General features: G+C 48.5%; 1 protein-coding gene across 2 annotated transcripts in view; it reads left to right on the top strand.

The window, feature by feature from the left end:
- Nucleotides 1–2,835: 2,835 nt before the first annotated feature.
- SLCO3A1 (solute carrier organic anion transporter family member 3A1) overlaps nucleotides 2,836–21,221 on the top strand; it is a 301,899-nt gene continuing 283,513 nt past the window's right edge. For both annotated transcript variants that reach the window (XM_021680661.1, XM_021680660.2), the window contains exon 1: nucleotides 2,836–3,047. In XM_021680661.1, the coding sequence (XP_021536336.1) occupies nucleotides 2,868–3,047 (180 nt within the window). In that variant the 5' untranslated portion in view covers nucleotides 2,836–2,867. The remainder of the gene's footprint in view (nucleotides 3,048–21,221) is intronic.

Genomic DNA, 21,221 nt, shown 5'->3' with positions numbered 1-21,221 from the left:
AGGGAAGGAAATTGAACGTGTTAAATTCTTCTTTCTGATGGTTGTGAGGCTGACACCTGATTTCCTTCAGGCTGACTTGGATTACTCTTTCAGGCTTCAGGCACAGGATTATTTTCATGGCTGCTTACTGTTAATTATATGAAGAAGCTACAACCCTAATCCAGAATTCTGTGGATTAGCAGCAGAAGTGTTTGATGTCTCCAAAGACAGTTAAGTTTTTATCTAAAATAAATGCCCCAAACTGAAAAAAGCCTGTGTCCTTCTTGGACTATACACAGGGCAATGTGGTATAGAGCAAAGAGAGTTGGACTTGGATTCAAGTCCTGTCCCTTTTGATCTGTGTGACACTGGGCTAGTCACTATGTATCTCTGAGTCTCCATTTAGAAAGTAGAAACCCATGAGTTCCGCTGTCCCCAAGAGACAGGGAGTCATTAAGAACCTGGACTGGGGGGCGCCTGGGTGGCTCAGTTGGTTAAGCGACTGCCTTCGGCTCAGGTCATGATCCTGGAGTCCCGGGATCGAGTCCCGCATCGGGCTCCCTGCTCGGCAGGGAGTCTGCTTCTCCCTCTCCCACTCCCCGTTTGTGTTCCCTCTCTCGCTGTGTCTTTCTCTGTCAAATAAATAAAATCTTAAAAAAAAAAAAAAAAAGAACCTGGACTGGTTTCAGAGGCTGGCCCTGCCATTGACTGGATATGTGACATCGGTAAGGTTAGTTAACCTTCCTGGGCCTCTGTTTTCTTATCTGTAAAATGGGCTAATAATAGTATCTAGTTTAGATGATGGTTGTGAGGTGTAAATGGTAAATGCAGGTAAAGCACTTAGAATGGGACCTGGCCAGAGGAAGCATGGGAGAAACATTAGCTCTTGTGATTACAAAGTATGTAAACAACACTTAAGGACTATAACACACTCAGCATGCTATTTCAACAGCTTCAGGGACAAGTAAACATCTCAGCTTTGCAGGCCCAAGTCACAGAGGCAGGAAGGGAGCTAGCTCATCAAGGGTCTTCTCAGGAAGAAGAATGGAGGTGCTCCCCTGAAGCCAGAGCGTTGGAGAGGGCCCAGAAGCAGGCGAGAGGCCCGACTCAGTAGAAATTGTCAGCTGTGAGGGGAGGGTGCAGGAAGTGGGGGAGGAGCTGCAAGAAGGTGACAGAGTCTCGGGGAATGGTGCAGCCCCTGGTGACAGGAATCTGGGAAAATGGTAAAAGACCTGTGTTGGGGGGAGCCAATTCGATAGCAGACAGCCAAGACAAGAAGAGGGGAAGCATGTGAAAGGGACACCAAGTCTAGGTGAGATCATGTCTGGAACCACAGGATGAAGCAGTTTATATTTAAATGGTATGGCAAGACGACACCCCCACATTACACCATCCATTCTCATTCAAGTTCTTTGGGAGGAAGTAAACATTACGAAGTGTTAATTGCTATTCAGTTTCAAATTTAAGCCTGCATTTGTACACGGGAGCCTAGGAGAATGGCACATTTTCTCTGACATTATTAAGTAAAGTCTTTATAAATAATTGGTTGAGCCCCCCAGTGGCCCCGGCAGAAGCTGCTGAGTGCTTCCTGGTACTGATCCAGTCCTTCCCAGTTTTTCTGAGCTTCCAATAGGAAGCAGATCCTACTGGTGGTGACTTGTGGCCCAAACTCCCGGTGATGGTTATAAAGAGCGGCTGCCACGGGGCGCGAGCTTCCAGGCCAAGGCCAGGGGAGAGGCCCGGGCCACAAAATGAGGGGAGGGCTGGGGACCAAGGCAGGCCTGTGGCTAACCGCTTCCCGCTGGCTTTAGCCTTGGCTGCATCATTCCTGAGGACAGGCTCCAGGCAGATGGGAGGGCTGGACAAGGCCCTCTGCTGGGGTCGCTGCGACCCTGCAGCTACCTAGACCGTGTGGCTGGGGGGCGACCGACAGTCTGTGCGGTTCCTGACGGGATAATCGAACTTCCCCCCTTGGGGTGCTTCAGTTGCTTTCTTTCCTCGCGGTCGGGAGCCGTTTACGCACGCCCAGGGGCCCGGGGGAGCAGGAGCAGGGGCCGGCGGGCTTCGGAAGCCTCAAGCAGCTCTGACCTCTGGCACTTCCCCAAGCCCCGGGGCGTAACATCTGTCCCCAGAAATAGCCGGGCGGAGGAGACAAGAGCGCGCCCACCCCTTCCTGGATACTCGGTCTTCTCTCTCTTCCTAGAAACCGGCCCTCCCCTCCTCGCGTCTAGCGCCCCGAATCCGAAGCACTCGGTCCCCGCCCAGCGGGGGCGCCCCCGCACCCCACCTCCGCGCCCCCAGTTGCTCGCGCAGCACCGCCCAGCGCCGGCGGCGGCGGCGCCCCGCGCCCCGCAGCGCCATCTAGGGGCCGGGCACCGCCTTCCTCCCTCCGGGGCACCCCCCGCACCCCCCCGCGCGCGCCCCGAGCGGGTCCCCCTCCGGCCTCCCCGAGGGCGCACCGGCGGCGAGAGGCGGCCGGGCCTCGGGGTAGACGCAGGGGAGGCGAGCGCCGGCCCGGCCGGGCGAGGGGAAGCTGGCGATGGCAGCGGCGGGCGTCCGCGGGCGGCGAGGCGGCGGCGGCGGCGGCGGCGGCGGGCGGCGCGAGGAGCCCCTGTGATTGGCACAGCCCGAGCCGGAGGAGGAGGCGCGGGGAGGGCGGAGGAGGAGGAGGTGGAGGAAGGGGGCGAGCGCGCGCGGCGGCGGCGGCGGCGGCGGCGGCGAGGAGCTGTGCCTTCCACCTCTCCAGCCCCGGCAGGACGGGGGCGGCCGCCGCGGGCCCGGGGCGGGGACAGCACGCAGCCTCGCAGCGCACACCCCCGCCCGGCAGCGGCCCCGACACCCGGGGCGAGCGGGAAAGCGGCGGCGGCGGCGGCGGCGGCGGGGGAAGGATGCAGGGGAAGAAGCCGGGCGGCTCGTCGGGCGGCGGCCGGAGCGGCGAGCTGCAGGGGGACGAGGGGCAGAGGAACAAGAAGAAGAAAAAGAAGGTGTCCTGCTTCTCTAACATCAAGATCTTCCTGGTGTCCGAGTGCGCCCTGATGCTGGCGCAGGGCACGGTGGGCGCCTACCTGGTGAGTCCCCGTGCCAACTCCGCCGCGGGGGCCCCCTCCCCAGACCGGCGCTCCGGCGACCGGCAGGCACGAGGAGGGGGCCGCCCGGGCCCGGGGGCAGGCGGGCATGACCTCGGCCGGGCGCGGAGGTTGGCGAGTGGTGCAGAGGCGGCCGCCGGGGGAGCTGCCGGCCCGGGCTGCCGAGCGAGCGGGGAGCGGGCGGGACCGCGGATGCCGGCAGCTGCTCGCGCGCCCGGCGGGGGCCGGGGGTGCCCGGGGAGGAGAGGCGGCGGGCAGGTGGGCGTGAAACCGTTCCCCTCTCCGCCGGGAAAGCGCAGCCAGAGGGTGACTTCAGGAGCCCCCTCGGAGAAGCAGGCAGCGCGGTTTTCAGGTGACCTGCACATGGGAAGAAAAGCCGGTTAGCATCCTGCGTCCTCTACTCTCCATTCCAGCCGCCTGGAGAACAAATCCATTATGCATCATTTTCTCCGGGCGCTTTCTCCATGCGCCAATTACGGGGGGATTTAACAGCTTAGAGTAAAATGCGCCCGAGTGTGGCCCTGATCCGCGCCACGGCTGCAGGGGGAATATTCCCTCTCCCTATCCCAATAGCCATCTTTCGGCTTCTGGGATAAAGTTACTCGGTACCTGGCGAGCAGCTGCGAGTTTGTATAGTTCTGCTACCCATGCTTAGACCTCGATTCCCCACCGTGGTCTCTCGCCCACAAGGGGGTTGCAGCATTCTGCACTATGTACATCTCTTTCATTTGACTTCCGAAGGGGGATATTAGTGCTCAAACGGCCCAGGGGTGCATAACGTATCAGAGGAAACGCTTGTAATGACTCAGCACTGTCAAATACCTACTTTGTCGCTTGGTCCTGCCCCGCGCAGGTGGTCCCAGCTTGAGTTAGAGAGGTGCACTTCTAGACCCAAGTACAGCCCTGCCTACACAGGCGATTTTTTTTTTTTCAGAGTGTATAGTGTTAAATCATTACTTGGTGATTGACCTGCAACTGGAATCAAATGTCAAAGACTTTGAGTGTTAGTGAACAAGTTTGACGGAGATAGAATTGGACAAGATTTTGGCTGTTGGATAACCGCATCCACAGATAGAATTGTGCTCTACTTGATGTACCAGTAAATCCCTCCTTCCTGGCCTTGGGGTACAGTTAATGAGGGCCAGACTGCTGGGACAGGGCACCATTCATAAACGGTCTCCAAAGACTCGGGGGCTTGCTGTCAGAGGGAACTACGGGCAGGTTTGGTCTCTAGTGGGGGGTAAAGTCAATTTTGGGGTTATGACAGAGGGTTGTTCAAGCTCAGCTCTCTCTTCCTGGGGTGACAGACTTACCGGGCTTCTGAAAATCAAATGCATTTCCTTTGCTCCTTGTGAGATGAAAGTGTTCTAAATCCCTGTCTCTGTGTATCCCTGACTTTTATGCTGCAGGTGAACCCTGTAGCCAAAAGCACATTTTCTTTTCTGTGTGGATTTCTGTTCTATAAAATGCACTTTTCTCTGTAGTTACAGTATAGACAGTACCTGTGGCCCGTGGAGTTTTGAGGTAGGAATCACTGTGTCTTAGTGTGGGGGGGGGTCCTTTTATCACACCTTTTATGGAGGGTATTTGACTGTTAAGATCTTAAAATAGGTACATGTATTACCAAGGTGCAAATGTATATTAACAAAATATTTGGGGGCCTGTACTGGGAGCATATGCAAAGTATGTACTACCTAAGCGGGTCTGTGTTTCAGGAGGGAGGTAGTATATCAACGCTGCCTTCAGTTTAACAGTTTGTTAGCCTGAGACCCGTTTTGTTCAGTAGAGTGCATCAGTCACGTGTGGCGAACAGCAGCAGAACTTTTCACACCATGAATTATAAAGGCACAGGCTTAGTTTTAGCTTGCAACGATCTAAGGCTCTTAGAAAGGAATGAGGCTGGGCTTCAACCAGATGAGTAGCCTAAGCTCCTTTAGAAAGTTAAGAAGCAGAGGCTGATGGCCAGGTGGATATATAGAGGCAGGGCTGGCACCAGGAGATAGAACATTGACTTGGATCCCAGAATAGGCGAGTGGCAGGCAGAGGAGGAAGTCAGTCCACTTTGGGGAGGGGGGGAGGGCTGGCAATTTCAGCCTGGGCCAATAGAAAGGCTAGTTCAGAGGGGTAGGGTTATAGGAGTCAACAGGTGACCAGCAGAAAGGAGATGGAGGCCCAGGAGAGGACAGGCCTAGGAAGTGGAATTCATTTTGATCACTAGGAGTGGAGGCACAAGGTTCTCAGGGCTCGGCCTTGCCCGGCCGCTGTGGACTCCATTGCCATCCGAACCTTGTGAAAATAAATAGTTGGCTTGCCAGGCTTGACCGGATCCTCTTGCTGTGGGTTTTGCTCTTCTGGGCCCCTGGGGAGTTTTCTGTTCCTCTGTTATTTTGGAGGTGGAATGAAAAGTCTGTTATTCCTTCAGCTGTGTGAGACTGCTTTATGGTTAACTTGGGAACCAAGCATTGTAGGATGTTTGCAGGAGAAGCAGATTTCTCCCTGTTAATTCATTGTGGCTTTCTTAAGGAACCCGAGAGCTTGCTTTTATAGGTGATCACACACGCAGGGTCGGTGTGCAAGGTGTGTGTTATATATGATCTTTGCGTTGGCAATCAGCCTGTCCCTCTGATGAAGCATTTTCAGATACCTGAGGAAGGGCACACCTTGGGACGCTGCCAACAATGCTTGCTTTGGTCGGGGGCGGGTGGTGATCGAAAGTTCTGTGCCCAGTGACGTTATTTCCTATTTGATCCCCCAGTAGTCCACCTTCTTATTTTGTCTTCCCAGATGCCTTTTTTTTTTTTTTGACATTCGGAGGCTTCATTTCATTTCTCCGTTTACTTTCTGAAAAGACAGATTGCCCAGTGTCTTCAGTGACACTGGTGTGGGCTTCCCAACTGCGGAGCTGAAGGAGGAAGTTGCCTGTGATTTGAGAAGCAACTTTGAAAAGCAGGCAGGACTGTGTGTGTGTGTGTGTGTGTGCGCGCGCGCGTGTGCGCCTTCCCTCAAGAACCTGCCTAGGGAGGAAACTCAAGGGAGACTTGTATATGAGACAAACACTAATTGTTAAGCTAGGCGGGGGACCAGCAGCTTTTTGCCTGGGTGTGGGGGGTCTCCCAGGGGAATGCAGAAGGCTTTTGAACCCCGACACCCAGGCTCTGTGATCCTAGAGATAAGGTAATGTGCCACCCCAGGCCCGCTGTGGATTCTGAAATCTGTTACACTTGCAAGTGCTTGAACTGGAAATCATGCTCCAGATCAGCCAACAGTCCCAGGAATGTTCTCTCCTAGTCACTGAAACGGCCTGACTGGCCACGGGATATTTTTTGGAGCAGAAGAAGAGAGACCCATCCAGTTGGGTCAAGAGTGCAATTTTCCTTGACTTGGGTCTTTGCTTCGGGTCGTTCCAGTCTGAACTGACCTACTTGCAAGGATGTGACATCTGCTAACATCTCGGGCCCTTTGGAGAAGGCGTAGGCATGTGGGAACTGCTCGGAGAGAAAGTCAGTGTGTGTGCGCGTCCTGGTGATGCGTGGAGACCCACTCAGGTGTTTCCAGCCATTCGTGGAGGGTAGCCCTGCGTATAGAGGTTCGCATACATTCTCAAATTTCTGGGGACTGGAATAGATAAGGCTGCCTGCAGGAAATGAAAGCCCCTGACACCCCTGGGCAGTTGTGATCGAGGCTCCCTTACAAAGGCATTTGAATTTCTTCAGGATGAAAACTTAAGGCGGTGGCTGGAGGAGTCTCCAGCCAGGGTGGGGTGCTCAGGTGGGGCCTCTGACCCAGGGGTGGGCATTTGCCTGTTGAGAGTTTGCATACACTGAGTCTGAGGTTGTGCTGATGACATAATGAGCTGGATGAATGAGTGCATGTCACAAAGCTCCAGCTCGCTGATTGATGGTCCCTTTTTAAAAATTTTGGGCCCCAAGAGCATTGCATGGCTTGAGTTACTGGTAAGGTGAAACTGCTGGATTTGTTAGTCTTTCTTCTTCTTCTCCTTCTCCTCCTCCCCCTCCCCCTCCTTCTCCTCCTCTTTTTTTTTTTTTTTCAATCCCTAAAGAAGCATCATTTTGAAGATGGGTATTTGCGTCTTTTCCCCAGAAGCAGACAGCTGAGAGACATTTTTAAAGTCCTTGTCAAATTAGTATGATGACTAAGGCGACTGTGTTTTACTTAATCAAATTATTTTACACACTTACGGTTGCTCAAAGTGACAAATTCCCTGCCATTTGCATAATTACTGGATAGCCCCAGGTAGTAAGAAATAAAATTACCCTGATTTTTTTTTTCCTTGCTGTTTGGTTGCAGATGTTTAGCTAATAATTATTTAGGGGAAAAAATGATCTCTGAAAATTCCTTTCAACCAGCTTTGTGTACACAGCTTAGTTTCTGTAGGGGTTTGTTTAACAGTCCAAGAAAGTGAATCAGTTGTGAAGTGAGCTCCATCTCTTTTCCTGAATTTTGTAACTCTCCCACATTTCCATTTTAGATTCCTTACAAAGAGGATGACCCAGAGGCCTCTCCGCAGAGGCACTGCCTTGCTAATCAGATGCCCAGCATTTAAACTCATCTCCTTGCCTGCTGCTGGAATGGTATAGCTCTGTGTTAAACTGGATAAATTTCCACTGGTGCAAAGGCAGTTCGAGCAAGAAGGTCTCAGAATTTCTCTTGCTCATCCTAAAGCAAGCTTCGAAGTACTGCCTTGTTCAGGGGAGGGGCTCACTTAGCAGAGTAAGAGTAAGTATAAGGTAGAGCAGAAGCAATTAGGATACAGCCACATTGGATGAAGATGAAGGCCTTGAATAAAGAAAAAAAAAATCTGTGAATGTTATTGGTTAATTGCCGACACTGGTGTTCCTTTCAAGGTCGGGGCCGGGCCTCCTGCAGAAGCTGGGGAATAGCAAGGACTCCTGCTAAACTGACCCACCGACCGTTCCTTGGATTAAGGAGGGCTCCTTGAGGTGCCAGGCAAGGGGGGGTGGGGCCTGCCAGGTGACTGGGCAAGCAGGTGTGCAGAAGATGCTCCCCCCTTGCTGGCTTGGAGAATAAAATTCTACCAGCAGTATTTCTACTTCCAACTTGCGGAATACCTTTTAACTTGCACAGATTTAACTGCAACACATTATTTAATAAATAACCACATTCCTCTGAAGTAGAGTCGAAGTACTTACCACTTCTACTCACTTATATTTTGTACGCGTACTTTATCACACTATGTATATTAATGTGTGCGTTATATGTTTACATATATACGTGTTCTTGGACAGGGTTACATACGCCAAATACTGCATGCTTTCCTTTTGGGAAGATGTTAAGGGACATTTCAGTGGTAATTCTGATTGTGTGGCTTAAACACAGATTTAGAACGCCCCCAAAGACAAGTTACCTATGTTCTGTTCCCCCTCAGAAAAGTTTTTGGCAATCCCTAGGCCAGAAAGATAGCATGCTTGTCCTTGTAACTTAGTTTTGCTTTCTGTTTCTATATGTGCATCTACAAAATAGGTAATAAACAGGAAAAAAAGAATGGCATCACTGACTTTGGTTCACAGGAGAAGTGAATTGGTATATGGTTTGAGAAACTTGTATTCTATGTAACCTAAGCGTTCGTGTGTTTGTGTAACAGGCAGTATTGCTGAATGGTTAAAACTCCAGATGACATGGTGAAAACTCCCAGACGGAGACCGACAGCACCTGTGACAGTTGTGACTCAATGGGGTGAGCTTTAGAAGACCTGGGTTCACTCCCATGTTCTCCCCTTCTCAGCTCTGTGTTCTCAGGCTGATTACTCAACCTCTCTGTGCATTGGTTTTTCATTTTAAAACTGGGATCATAATAGTACCTAGCCTCATAATGATTCTGTTAGGACTCACGGAGTTGGTACTTGTAAAGCACTTTGAATGCTAGCTGGCACATAGGGCTCGACATGGACAAGCTATTAATAATGACATGGTTATATATATTGACTGCAGACACTCAGTTTGTAGCCCCAACAAATGAGAAATAAAATTATTTCAATCAAGCGTTGATTTGGGTGTAGTGAATTGTACATCAAGTAGTTTCCTATTCTGCATGAACGTTTTGTCTGGGAGGTAAAAGGTTTCTGGTAGTAAATACCAGTACCAGTTGCTAATTCTGTTTATTTCCTTATTATAAATATAGCAATCCGTTTTATCTTAAAGACACTATAAAAGTTATCAGTCATGTGGGAGAGGAGCCTACTCTAGTAATGCTTATGCTGAGCATTTATAGTCAGTGGGTACTTTGAGGTGGGTGGGGCAGGGATGGTGCTCGCGCGGCTGGGAGGGACAGGTGCCCTGATGCCTCGCTTTGGGAGGCCCTGTTATCTGTCGCTCTGGTCTGTGGCCACAGGATGGGGAATACTTGACAGTCTTCTACATTGTACGCAGCCGAGGAGCAGTGAAAAGAGTTTTGGATTTGGAGTCAGAAGACCTGCATTTGAACCTGGACCTTCTGCTTCCCAGCTCCTGGTGACTTGACTTAACCTGAACCCCAGTATCCTCATCTGAAAAACGGGGCCTGTCTTACCGATGGTTGGGAGATTTAAATAAATGGATGCGTGATACAGTGTTTCTCATAGGGTATAGGATTCGGTACTTGCTTTAACACCAACGACATAACCCTACTTGTTGACCTTGGCACAACAGAAGTCCTTCCCAGGGGCCTGAGGATTTGCTTCCTAAATTGGAGATCTGGGCCCTTGTAGCTTTCTCTGCGATTCTGGGTGAAGGGTGGCCACTTCAAGGCAGCCTGGGTGTCAGGAGGGGGGATCAGGGGACATCTGTTATGGGCATTCGCTGCCCTCTGGGCAGCCTTGTTTAAGATGAGCAACCTTGGGGCTCAGTCCTGGTTGCCTGGGGGGGCTCAGGGCTCATGCCACACCCACCTCCAACTCAGCAGGCACAATTGTGGGCATTTTCCTCCTCTTGATCCTTTTTTGTTTTTCAGAAGCCGAGTGAATGAGCTCTTGATAAGAGTGTCATTTCTCATCCCCTGGATTCATTCCTCTTAGCTCATGATGATCGTTTAGGGGGGACACCTTTGCACAATGCCGCTCACCTTTCCTCCCCAGGTCTGGTCACCTTTGTCCTTGGGAAGGATAAGGAATGAACCACGCTCTTCTCAGTGAATCAAGTTGGCAGTGGCTATTTTAGGTGAGTTCATAGACTCACGTTCCAAGTGCCACAGGCTTCACAAGAGAGCACACACTCTCTTGAGCACCACTGCATCCCCAAACCCTGGTGGCTCGGTGTCGACTTCACTGAGGAAGAAGCCCTCTCTGCTTCCGAAGGCCCTGGACCTTCTGCAGCCATGGCTGGGGAGTAAGCAAGCTTGGGGGGGCCTTCTTCGTGGGCAATCCAGGGACCGTATACAGAGTGGAAACCTTCCACGGGGTGCAGGCAGAGTCTCTGCAGTTGGCTACTTCCAGCTTCTTTGTTTCTGTTCTTCTGTGTGGCTTTGAGTTGTGGCTTTCTGAAAAGGGAAGCCCTTTCTAACAGAGGGTTTAGTAGCTCAGTTTTTTAATGGGAATGATGGTCACCAAGCCGGCTCTTTTCCTGAAATAACCAGACATTCCCCTTTGAATAGGATATGGTTACTTCACTAAGACATAATAGTTGATCATTAAAATTTGGGGGGGGGGACTTAGTACAAAAGTCCCATTTATGACTTCTGCTTAACACTTACTGAAAATACTTAAAAGCCAAAGGCAGCATAGGTTGCTACAAGCCCTAGTTTTTGAATGGGGCTGGTGGGGGTGGGGCAGATAGTGTGGTGCCCACTATCTTCATAAATAACCTGCCAGTACCTCTCCAGTGCTCTGTTCTCCTGGGAGGTCATATCCCCAGTGGCATTTCAAGATACCTGGTAACAGAATGGAAGAGTATTGAGTGTAACAGGGATGTCTTCTTTCCTTAGCGTTGGGTTTTGTTGAAATCCTTGCCATGGGCACACTGTGAATCCTGGAAACAAGCAGGTGTCCCCAGGATGTGGCAGCAGGTGTGAGTTACTGTGCAGGAGAACGAGTCCATTCTTCGTGCATCTATCTGTCCATCCATCCACACTCCCTACGTGAGTTCTGTACGATGTGCTGGCAGATTCTAATTTGTCTGGCAGGTTGCCCTTTGGGATGGGTCTCCGGATAATGAACCTGGCTGTCCAGGTGACCCCGGGAACTTTTTGTTGGTAGGTCTAAAGCCCTTTGTGGCTCTCAGTTCATAGCTACCTGAGCTCCTGATTGTGCAGAGTTAGCAGAAATAGGAAGGAGCCGAGAGCAGGCTTTCAACAAATAGTCCTGGGGAATATAATAGACTATTAGGCAAACTTCTCCCTCAATCCCTGCCCACACAACTACAGGAACTTAAGCAAGAGAGAAATGATTATTTTTACCTCCATTTCTGCACTGGCAAGGTTGATGTAGGGAGAACAGTGTCACAATGGTGCTTTTCAATTAAAGACCATTGTACAATGTTCTTGGGAATGGCTATTGTCTTTCCCTCCTCCCCCCTTTGGAAAAGGCTTATGTAAAACAGGCACGCTCCTCTAATTGTTGGATTTGCTCCCCCATCCTGACACTGCTGCTTTCCCATCTTGGGCTGATTAGAATGAGAAATTACCACCTTGAATATAAGCAAGTTGAAATTGGAAAGCTGCCCTCTGACTGATTACATAAGCTTTCAACTACTGTACCTGAAATCTCATGTTTACCTTGCTGAGAATTCTCTTAATGAAGATACACATTTCTAAGCAGCACGGACCCATATGTTTTTATTATGTAAGCTTCAATTATTGTGATGCAACCTGTGGAAAAAAAAGAATGGCGTTGATGAGCTCAACTCTCCGTTGGCTTTTTGGGTCAGAGAATGATTGGAAGTAGACCCACAGAGCCCCCTAGAGATTCCCCCCTCCCCGGAACTTTGGACCACCTGATGCTTCAGCACCAGCATCTTCTCCCCGGGGATGTACAGGTACACCCTGGGTCTGTGGTCCCCGCCACTCTCAAGGTCGCAGAGGGCAGGTGTCCGTGAAGGCTTGAGAGTGCTCATGCGATTCAGCGGCATGTCCGTGGAATACAGCCACAGTCGATTGCAATGGGCTTCGCGGTTTGGCCTTTTTGTTTCTGAAAGTGCTGCTGGGATGGCCTTTGGAATGGACTTTGTCTTGTTTTGTGTAATGTGCTGGTGTCTCCTTGTGGCTCATCGCACTATCTTCTCCTCAACGCCATAACTTCCGTGAGGTGCACAGCATGGCACACTACATGGTCCATTCCAGATTTCCAGCCTCCTGAACTGTAGACAGCAGCTTATTTTGTGGCTGGGGTGGGGCGCTGGGAGAAAAGACTGAAAGTAAACTAGACCAGTTGAAACAGATCTGGGAGAGTGGCAGATAGGCCTCCACTGTCATTATGCAAAACATTAAGGGCCAGACGCACAATTTATTGTGTGATTTATTGCTGGGCACTTGGCGCTGCCTCCTCCCCAGTGTGGTGAATACTGTGTCGGCTGGGAGGCTTAACATGCCAACAGCAGTTTTTCCGTCAGCCGAAGGGAGGATATCTTTTGGAGACAAAAACCATAAATTAGCACCTTCGCTTTACCTTGGCCAATCCGTGGAGGTGCATATAAATCGAAAAGTCTGCAAGCAGTTTTGCAGCTTTGCTGTTGGCGGTGAAGGGGAGCCGGTGGGGAGGTCCTCCTTGCTGCATGCAGCTCAGAGTGGTGTGGGGATCCAGCAGCCCCGTGAGCCTTCTGAGATGCATAGGTGGAACGGATTGTCCAATCGACATATCGTCCCTGTGTCCCAACGTTGGCATGGCTTGTATTCTTAGGTGTCTTTAAAAATAACATCGCCCAAACTCTGCCCCTGTTGCTTTCATCTTAGGCAAAATCAGGGCACAGGAGTAAGTAATTTCCCCAAATGTGCAGTCCCACTCTCCAGAGTTAGCCCACAGTAGCCAGCAGGGGTGAGCAGGTGAGCAGTCCAGAAGAGTTTTATTTTTGGAGATAGTGATTATAAACACATATAAATAAAAATAATGTTTTGGTAACTGCAGGGGAAAAATCATTTATTTCTGTCTTTTAAAATATTCCTCCTCTTTTTTTTTTTTTAAACAGACTCTGTTTCCTAAAAGGCATCATACCTATTCTTAATCGGGTGAACAGATAAAAATACATACGTCTGTATTTCTCTGTCTTCTGATACTTCCAGTTTCACTGGGAAACGCTTCTGTCACTTAAGTACCAAAGCAGCAATTAAAAACACGGCGAGGGCTCCTGGCAGCCAAGGCTGTCAGGGAGACCATTCGGTGTGACAAGGGACACATTTTAGATCCTCCAAAAGGAAGCCGAGTGTTCTTGTGTTCAGGTCTGTCGCCTCTGTGACTGCTTTTCTCTTTGGGCCGATGGAGCTGAGCTCTCTGGTGGTCACGGTGGTCAGCTCAGCTCTTTCGCCTCCTGGTTGGTCATTGATTTTCTTCTTGCCTCCCTTGGCTGGCCCCTGACTCCACCGGGGCCATGCTTCGCCAACCCTGGCAGGGTATCACGGTCAGATCTGCGAGACCTCTGTCAGGGTGTGCTCCCCGAAGTCAAAACCTTGGTCACTCCCAAGTAGGACTCTTGTGCTGAGTTTATGCCGTGGACACTGTCTATACCCTTCTATGAGCGCCTTCCTTTGTTGGCTTCCCTCCATCCTCATTCAGGGGGTGATGCAGCTGAGCTCTCTGCCCCCTACAGGCCAGAGAGATCCAGTCCCACCTGTGACCATGGGCTGTATGTTAATTCCTGCCCTCCTGGACCCTGTTGTATTTTATTTGGGAGTGGGGTCTTCACATCCTATTTAAACATTTTCCTTCTTTGGAATTCAGAGGGCCGTAGGGACATTGTCAAACATTTTCTCTATCTCAGATGTGAGACCAAAATTGGGTTATTTTTTCTCCCTTAGATATAGAAAGGTGTGACGTGAGGTTCAGAGACAGTGACTTTGACTGTTTATCCTTTGGTTGGAGGTGGGCTTGGACCCAGGGGTGGGAAGGTGGATGATAGGAATGTGTTTCCAAAGGAAGAAATGGGATGTGTTGGTTCCCTGGGCCTCTGATGAGACAGATGACCATAGACTGGGTGGCTTAGAACAACAGATTTATCTTCTGGCAGTCCTGCAGTTCAGGAGTCTGAAATCAGGGTGTCAGCAGAGCTATGCTTCTTCTGAGACTCTGGGTAGAATCCTTTCTTGCTTTTTTGTAGCTTCTGATGGTGGCCTTTGATCTTTGATGTTCTTAGGTAGACTTTGCACCGCTCCCATATGTGACTGAGATCACAGGGCATTTTCCTTCTGTGTCTCTCTCCTCCTCTTAGAAGGACATCATTCATATTGGGTTAGGGCCTACCCTAATTACCTCATCTTACTTTAACTATATCTGCTAAGACCTTGTTGCAAATAGGGTCATGTTCACAGATACCAGGAATTAGGACTTCAACACCATCCTTTTGGGGGGACACAATTCAACCCATAATACCAGGGGAGAAAAAGAGCAAAGGCCCCTCAAACGGTCTGATGGTACAAAGAGGGAAAAAAAAAAAAAAGGAAAAGACAGATTCTTTGCCCTCTTTAGGGTTTGGGGTTGGGTAGGAAGATTATGGGATGTTGTTGGTCGGCTTGTCATTCTTTGCAGAAATTCTGCCCTGTGACAATCCTTGCTTCCTTTCTCAACAAGTAAGGCGATAACTATGTTTCCATCTGGGACGTGGTGGTTAGGCTGTGGGAGTGAGCCTGATTGCATTAATGAATAGCTTTGAACAAACCCTTTCCCAATTCTGGGCATAGCTGAGTGCAGGGATTGGCCTGGATGAGTACGGGATCTGATTAAGGGAAATCCATGTAAAAGAAACAAAAACAAAAACCTTAGAAATACACGTGGGTGAGCATTATGTGTGTATATATTTAGAGTGTGTGTTGTATATCTCTCCCGCTCCTTCTACCCGGGACTCCTTAATAGGAACCAGGCCCAGTAAAATGTCCAGCTGGCCCTGTCCCCTCCCTGAAGTCCTGTCCGATTCGGTGAGACTGGAAGAGAATGTTATCACTGTGCCAGCCAGCCCCAGATTTGGCCAGGTACGTGTTACTTTAGGACCAGACACCTGCATTCTAATCTGATTCATCTCCATGTTCTTTTTGATGGGGGTGGGAGCCGTCTGATTCTCGGAGTTGCTCAGCATTGGCTCCTTTTAAAAGACTTCAGCTTGGTCTCTGTCAAACTAATTAACTTGGACAACTTCTTTAAGTGCCGTGAGCAACATCGACTTCGGTAAGGCGTGTTCTTGGCCCTCACGGAGTTTATATATCCTAGCGGGAGGGATGGCATGTTTATATTTTTTTCACTAATGACTCATTCATTAGACTGTCTCAGGTGCTGGGCCAGGCAGCAGCTCTGTCCTCGGGGAACTCTGCAGCTGGTCTAGCCGTATCCACTGTCCACTGGACCATGAGGTCTCCACCATAGAAGCCAAGTGTTGGGTCAAGGTGGGAGGCGGTGTTGGAGATGGGCCTGGGTAGAAGAGGAGAATGTTTAGGGTTGCAGATGTAAAATAATTTTCTCAACCTTGGACAGAATAGATCCAAGGGGAATGAGATGTCAGGCTAACGTGGCAAGTGTCTGGCTGGGAGAGCCTTCGTAGGTGGGATGGGAATGGGAAGCCTACGACGGATAAGGGGCAGGCTGGGAACACAGGGCCACAGCCACATACAGGGGCATGTCAGGGCCAGCACTGGAAGGTGCGCTCTAGCCAGCAGTGTGGGGGCTGATGGCACCTCTCCTGGCAAGGCTTACATCCCTCCCCCCCCAGCTTTGAAGCGGTCCCCTAAAATCCTGCTAGAGACCACTCTGCCAGCATGTGGAAGGAAGCAGCATTAGGGCATCCTCAGATTTAGCTATAAGTGAGCATGGCTGCATTGCATGACATAGACAAGGGGCTGAAGGACGCTGGTTGTCCCAGAATGCTGTGCTCACCGGGATGGGGGCAGTGGAGGTGGAGGGGGGCTGTAGCATCCGTACACAATGGCACCTCTGTGTTCAACCTCTTTTTTGAGTTCTCTTCAAATGAGATTTCTGCAAGATGAGCTAAAATTAGGAAAGGTCCTATCGTGTTTGACTTTTTTTTTTTTTTAAACCATTTAGCTTGGCCTCAGATGTATCAGTTCTGGATAACTTTAAAGCTGGTATCAGGACAAACTGTGTTCACACACAGGAAATGTCTCCAAACAGAAAGTGGGCGTGCAGTTTACAGTTTGAAAATTGGATGGAGGCCATTCAAAATTCCCCTCCTGTTCTCCTTGAGAAGGACTTGGCAAAATGCTGAGAGGGGGCATTCCTCCTTGGAATAATCATGAGGGTCCAGAGGGAAACCATCTTCTGAGCAGAGCTAACCAGCTACTGGGATGCGGGGGCCGGGAGGCTGGTGGGGCGTTTACTGAGCTGTGTGCCCTTTGACGTCACATCCTGTATAGAGGGCATGTGGAGCCTGGCCAGAACGCCTCTGGCCCATTGGCCCACACCTGTTGCCCACAGATGGCCGGTCCAAACACGGGCTGAGACAGCTCAGGAACCCCGTGTGGCCTCAGCACTTGGCTCTACCGTTAACTTGAACTTCAAGTTCATGCTTGTGGCTTTTGTCTTAATAGAGGCCTTACTGTTTTACTTATTACACAAGGACTACATGTGTTGAAAATTTGGAAAATATAAACACAGATACAATTTTAAAAAAGAAGCATCATCATGTATAATGCCAGGACTTGGAGATACACTCTCAACATTTTGGAGCCCACGCTTTCAATGTCTCTGGGTCAGCCCACGCTTTTTTGTGACTTTGAGGACAGAGTACAAGTGACCCTTAAACAATGTGGGGTTTAAGGGGCATCAATATGCACCTACCTCCCCCACTATCAAAAACCTGTGTATAACTCTTGACTCCCTTAGAACTTAACTACTCATAGCCTACTGTTGACCAGAAGGAAGCCTACTGATAACATAGACAGTTGGTTAACATATATTTTGTATGTTGTATGTATTATATACTGTATTCTTACAAGCAGGTAAGCTAGAGGAAAGAAAAGGTTATTAAGAAAATCATAAGGAGGGCGCCTGGGTGGCTCAGTTGGTTAAGCGACTGCCTTCGGCTCAGGTCATGATCCTGGAGTCCCTGGATCGAGTCCCTCATCGGGCTCCCGGCTCGGTGGGGAGTCTGCTTCTCCCTCTGACCCTCCCCCCTCTCATATACTTGCTCTCTCTCATTCTCTCTCTCTCAAATAAATAAAATCTTTAAAAAAAAAAAAACGAAAATCATAAGGAAGAGAAAATACATTTACAGTATTGTACTTTCTTTATGGGAAAAAAATCTGCATATAAGGGGCCCCATGCAGTTCAGGTCCATGTTGTTCAAAGGGCTCCTGTAGTAGAGGATATTGGCTCTGTGAAGTCCATGTCTGCTGTGTGTTAATCTTGTGTGTCTTTGGGCCAGTGACTTTACCTCTCCATTGTATCCCTAAGATTGGCATGGTGTTTATACCTCCTTCATACTAAATGGGGTAATCCATTCAGAGTGTTTAAGCTGTGCCTCTGCAGTATGTTACTCTTGTTACGTATTATTATTATCCTATAATAAAATCAGATCACACCGTACCTTCTGGTTAGGAACTTACTCTTTCCCCTAAACCACTGTGACTACTTTTCTGTAACGTCAGATGTTCTTCTTTGGTGTCGTGGTTATAAAGAAAAATGACCCTACTGTTTCTATAAAAACAATACATATTCATTATGAAGAATTTTATTTATTTATTACTTTATTTTATTTTTAAAGATTTTATTTATTTATTTATTGAGCACATGAGTGGGGGATGGGGCAGAGGGAGAGCATCTCAAGCTGACTCCACGCTGAGCACAGAGCTGGATGCAGGGCTCAGTCCCAGGACCCCGAGATCATGATCTGAGCCGAAATCAAGAGTCAGATGCTTAACTAATTAAGCCACCCAGGCACCCCCATTATGAAGAATTTTTTTTTTTTTAAAGAATTTATTTATTTATTTGACAGAGAGAGACATAGCGAGAGAGGGAACACAAGCAGGGGGTAGTGGGAGAGGGAGAAGCAGGCTTGCCGCTGAGCAGAGAGCCCGATGCGGGGCTCGATCCCAGAACCCTGGGATCAGGACCTGAGCCAAAGGCAGACGCTTAACGACTGAGCCACCCAGGCGCCCTATGAAGAATTTTAAAATGAAGAAAAGTTCAGATAAAAATATTTTAAGAAATTCCAAACTTACCATTCAGATATAACTGACTTTGGTGTTTGAGGGGTGATAATTAATTACCTTTTAATTAATTACTTTCCCCTCCCACCAATTAATAATCAGTTGTGTAGTAGACATGTTAACCAGCCACAGGGGTATAAAAATATCAGCTTGGAGTTTGTATGGAGAAATTTGGAGTTTGAGTGACAAAACTCGGTTTGTGGCTAGATTCAGACTCCTCACTACTTTGCTCCTGGTCAGAATGATAGGTTGGTTGTCTCTGCAGGGGTGCACCTGCTTAGGTAAGCTTACCTCCTGGAGGGGCAAAGAATGTGTGCATCCTGAGGACTGTTCACGGTAGAAGAGGAAGAGGTTGGGGCAATCTTCTGGGCTTCCTTTCTCAACTTTACTGATCAGATAAGTCTCGCTAGCCCCCTTTGGGGAGGACTGAGTGAGGAAGTCAGAAGAGCAGAAGGTCTATCTTTGTTTCTTCCAGAAAGTAGAGGTTCCTTCTCTAGTATGGATCAAGGTGTGGGTTCTGAGAAGAGTAGGAGGGTCCAGTTCTGAGAAGAGTAACTCCCCCTTAGAATTATCATGTTAACAGTATATCATTTCAGAGTTCTTTCTGTTCCTCCATGGAAAATTGGCTGGCTGGCTGGATGTACTTCGTAAAATCTATGTTCTTGAAATACCAAGTAGAAAATTTAACTTTGCTCAAATTTAACAGAAGACTTAGTTGAAACTCAGAAAAAGTCACTGCCTTCTACCCTTGAATGTTGCTGTAGAAGGGTCCAAGGCCAGCCTGCTTTGTCCTCTTGCAGTCAAATGCTCTACCACTGAGCTATACCCCCTGCTTTGTCCTCTCGTATAGGTTATGTGCTCATAGGTAAGATGCCCGAGGAACTCTTTCTTGGTATCTGACATAGAATTTAACCATAATGTGTATTACTGCCGCGTGAGGTGTGTTATATTTTTGTGGCACTAGGTGTGATGGATGTTTCAGTCCACAGATTCAATTCTTTATTAGTCTCAAGAGAATTTTCTTACCTCGTCTCTTTGACCTTTCTTGGTTCTGTGTTGTGAGTTCTCTGCTATAAGGATGCCAGTTATCTGTATGTTGGATTGGCTTTGAACTCCATACTTGTTTGTTTTTCTTTGATTACTTAGATCCCTTGTTTTTATCTATATTCACTGTTTTTATTTTTGCTTTCCTGTAGTCAGTAAATTGATGTGAAGCCATCTTTCTTTAGTTTGCTGTAAATTTTACTTTATATATTACTTTTCTAATGTTTATTTGGCCCCCAATTAATTTCTTTAGGTCTACAATCTCATTTTTTGTTGTTGTTGTTAATGTTGCCTTTGTGTTCTCACTCTATTGTACTCATATTCATATTAAGTTCTAGGGCTCAAAGATCTTTTGAGGGGAATTCTCTTATTGGGTTCTGTTTTCCTTTAGGCCGAATTCTTTGTCTTTGATACAGTGTTTCATTTGTCCTTTCCTCCAGGATTCTGTGTTTGTAGAGACCAGGCCTTTTTGTTTGCTTTTTTCCACTCTGTTCTTGCCTGAGTGTGTCTATGCAGATCTCTCTTGTTCCCGGTGTGGGAGATTTCTTGATCTGAAGCCTCTCTTTTTTATCCCCTTACTACGAAGTTGAAGTTTGATGGCTAGCTTTTTGTTTGTTTGATGGCCACGCTTTCTGCACCCTGACGGCCCACAGAACATCCGGGGCTGGCTAAGCCATAGCAGGTGGTGTGTAGGGTGCTGACTAGTTGCAGCTAGAAAATGTTGGCTTGGGGGTGCCTGGGTGGCTCAGTTGTTAGGCGTCTGCCTTCGGCTCAGGTCATGATCCCAGGGTCCTGGGATCGAGCCCCACATCGGGCTCCCTGCCTGGTGGGAAGCCTGCTTCTCCCTCTCCTACTCCCCCTGCTTGTGTTCCCTCTCTCGCTGTGTCTCTGTCAAATAAATAAATAAAATCTTAAAAATAAATAAATAATAAAAAAGAAAAGAAAATGTTGGCTTGGTGGCTTTTACTTCTGGGATGTTTTAAAGGTTATTTTAGGAGGGTCCAGTCTTCCTATGTGGGAGTATGCACTGCCCGCCCTTGGGTAGTATTCTCTGGCCTCAGATCAGCCCTGGATTTCATTGTGTACTCCTGGAGCCTTCACTTCCTCCCAGGAGAAGTAATCAGCACCGTGGTTCATGGCCTCTTCATCTTTTTCTCCCTAGTATATGTTTTCACTATTCCCCGGTCAGAAAAGAAGAATATATTGATACCTACTCATGCTTTTCTCCAGATTCGAGGATATTAATGAAAACTCTCTGGATTTTTATTTAGTCACTGGTTCATCATCCTGAGGGTGGTGGATACAGGGTTATGAGCCTTGCTATGCCATAGCATTCCATTCTAGAATCTTCCTTTACTTTCCCTGGCAGGCAGTATTTGAATATTAGGACATTGGATGTGCCCTTTTTTTTTTTTTTTTTTGGACTGGTGATTTTTAAACATTTCTGCTCTAAAAATTTTTTTGGTTAAGTTTTGAAAGAGTGAGATTTTGTGCAGAAGTTTGTACCATTTTAATTGAGAAGTACCTCCTATCACTTTATTTTTTAGATTTTATTTATTTATTTGACAGAGAGAGAGACAGCAAGAGAGGGAATACAAGCAGGGGGAGTGGGAGAGGGAGAAGCAGGCTTCCCGCTGAGCAAGGAAACCGATGTGGGGCTTGATCCCAGGACTCTGGGATCATGACCTGAGCCAAAGGCAGATGGCTTACCGAAGGAAGCACTCAGGCGCCCCCCTCCTATCAAATTAAGTGTTTGCATAACATTCTATTGTATTTCATTCCCGTATATCTGTGAATAGGTTG

This window comes from Neomonachus schauinslandi, chromosome 9 (assembly GCF_002201575.2).
Source record: "Neomonachus schauinslandi chromosome 9, ASM220157v2, whole genome shotgun sequence".
In the NCBI taxonomy this organism is placed as follows: domain Eukaryota; kingdom Metazoa; phylum Chordata; class Mammalia; order Carnivora; family Phocidae; genus Neomonachus; species Neomonachus schauinslandi.
This window is presented reverse-complemented; position numbering and strand designations above follow the sequence as displayed.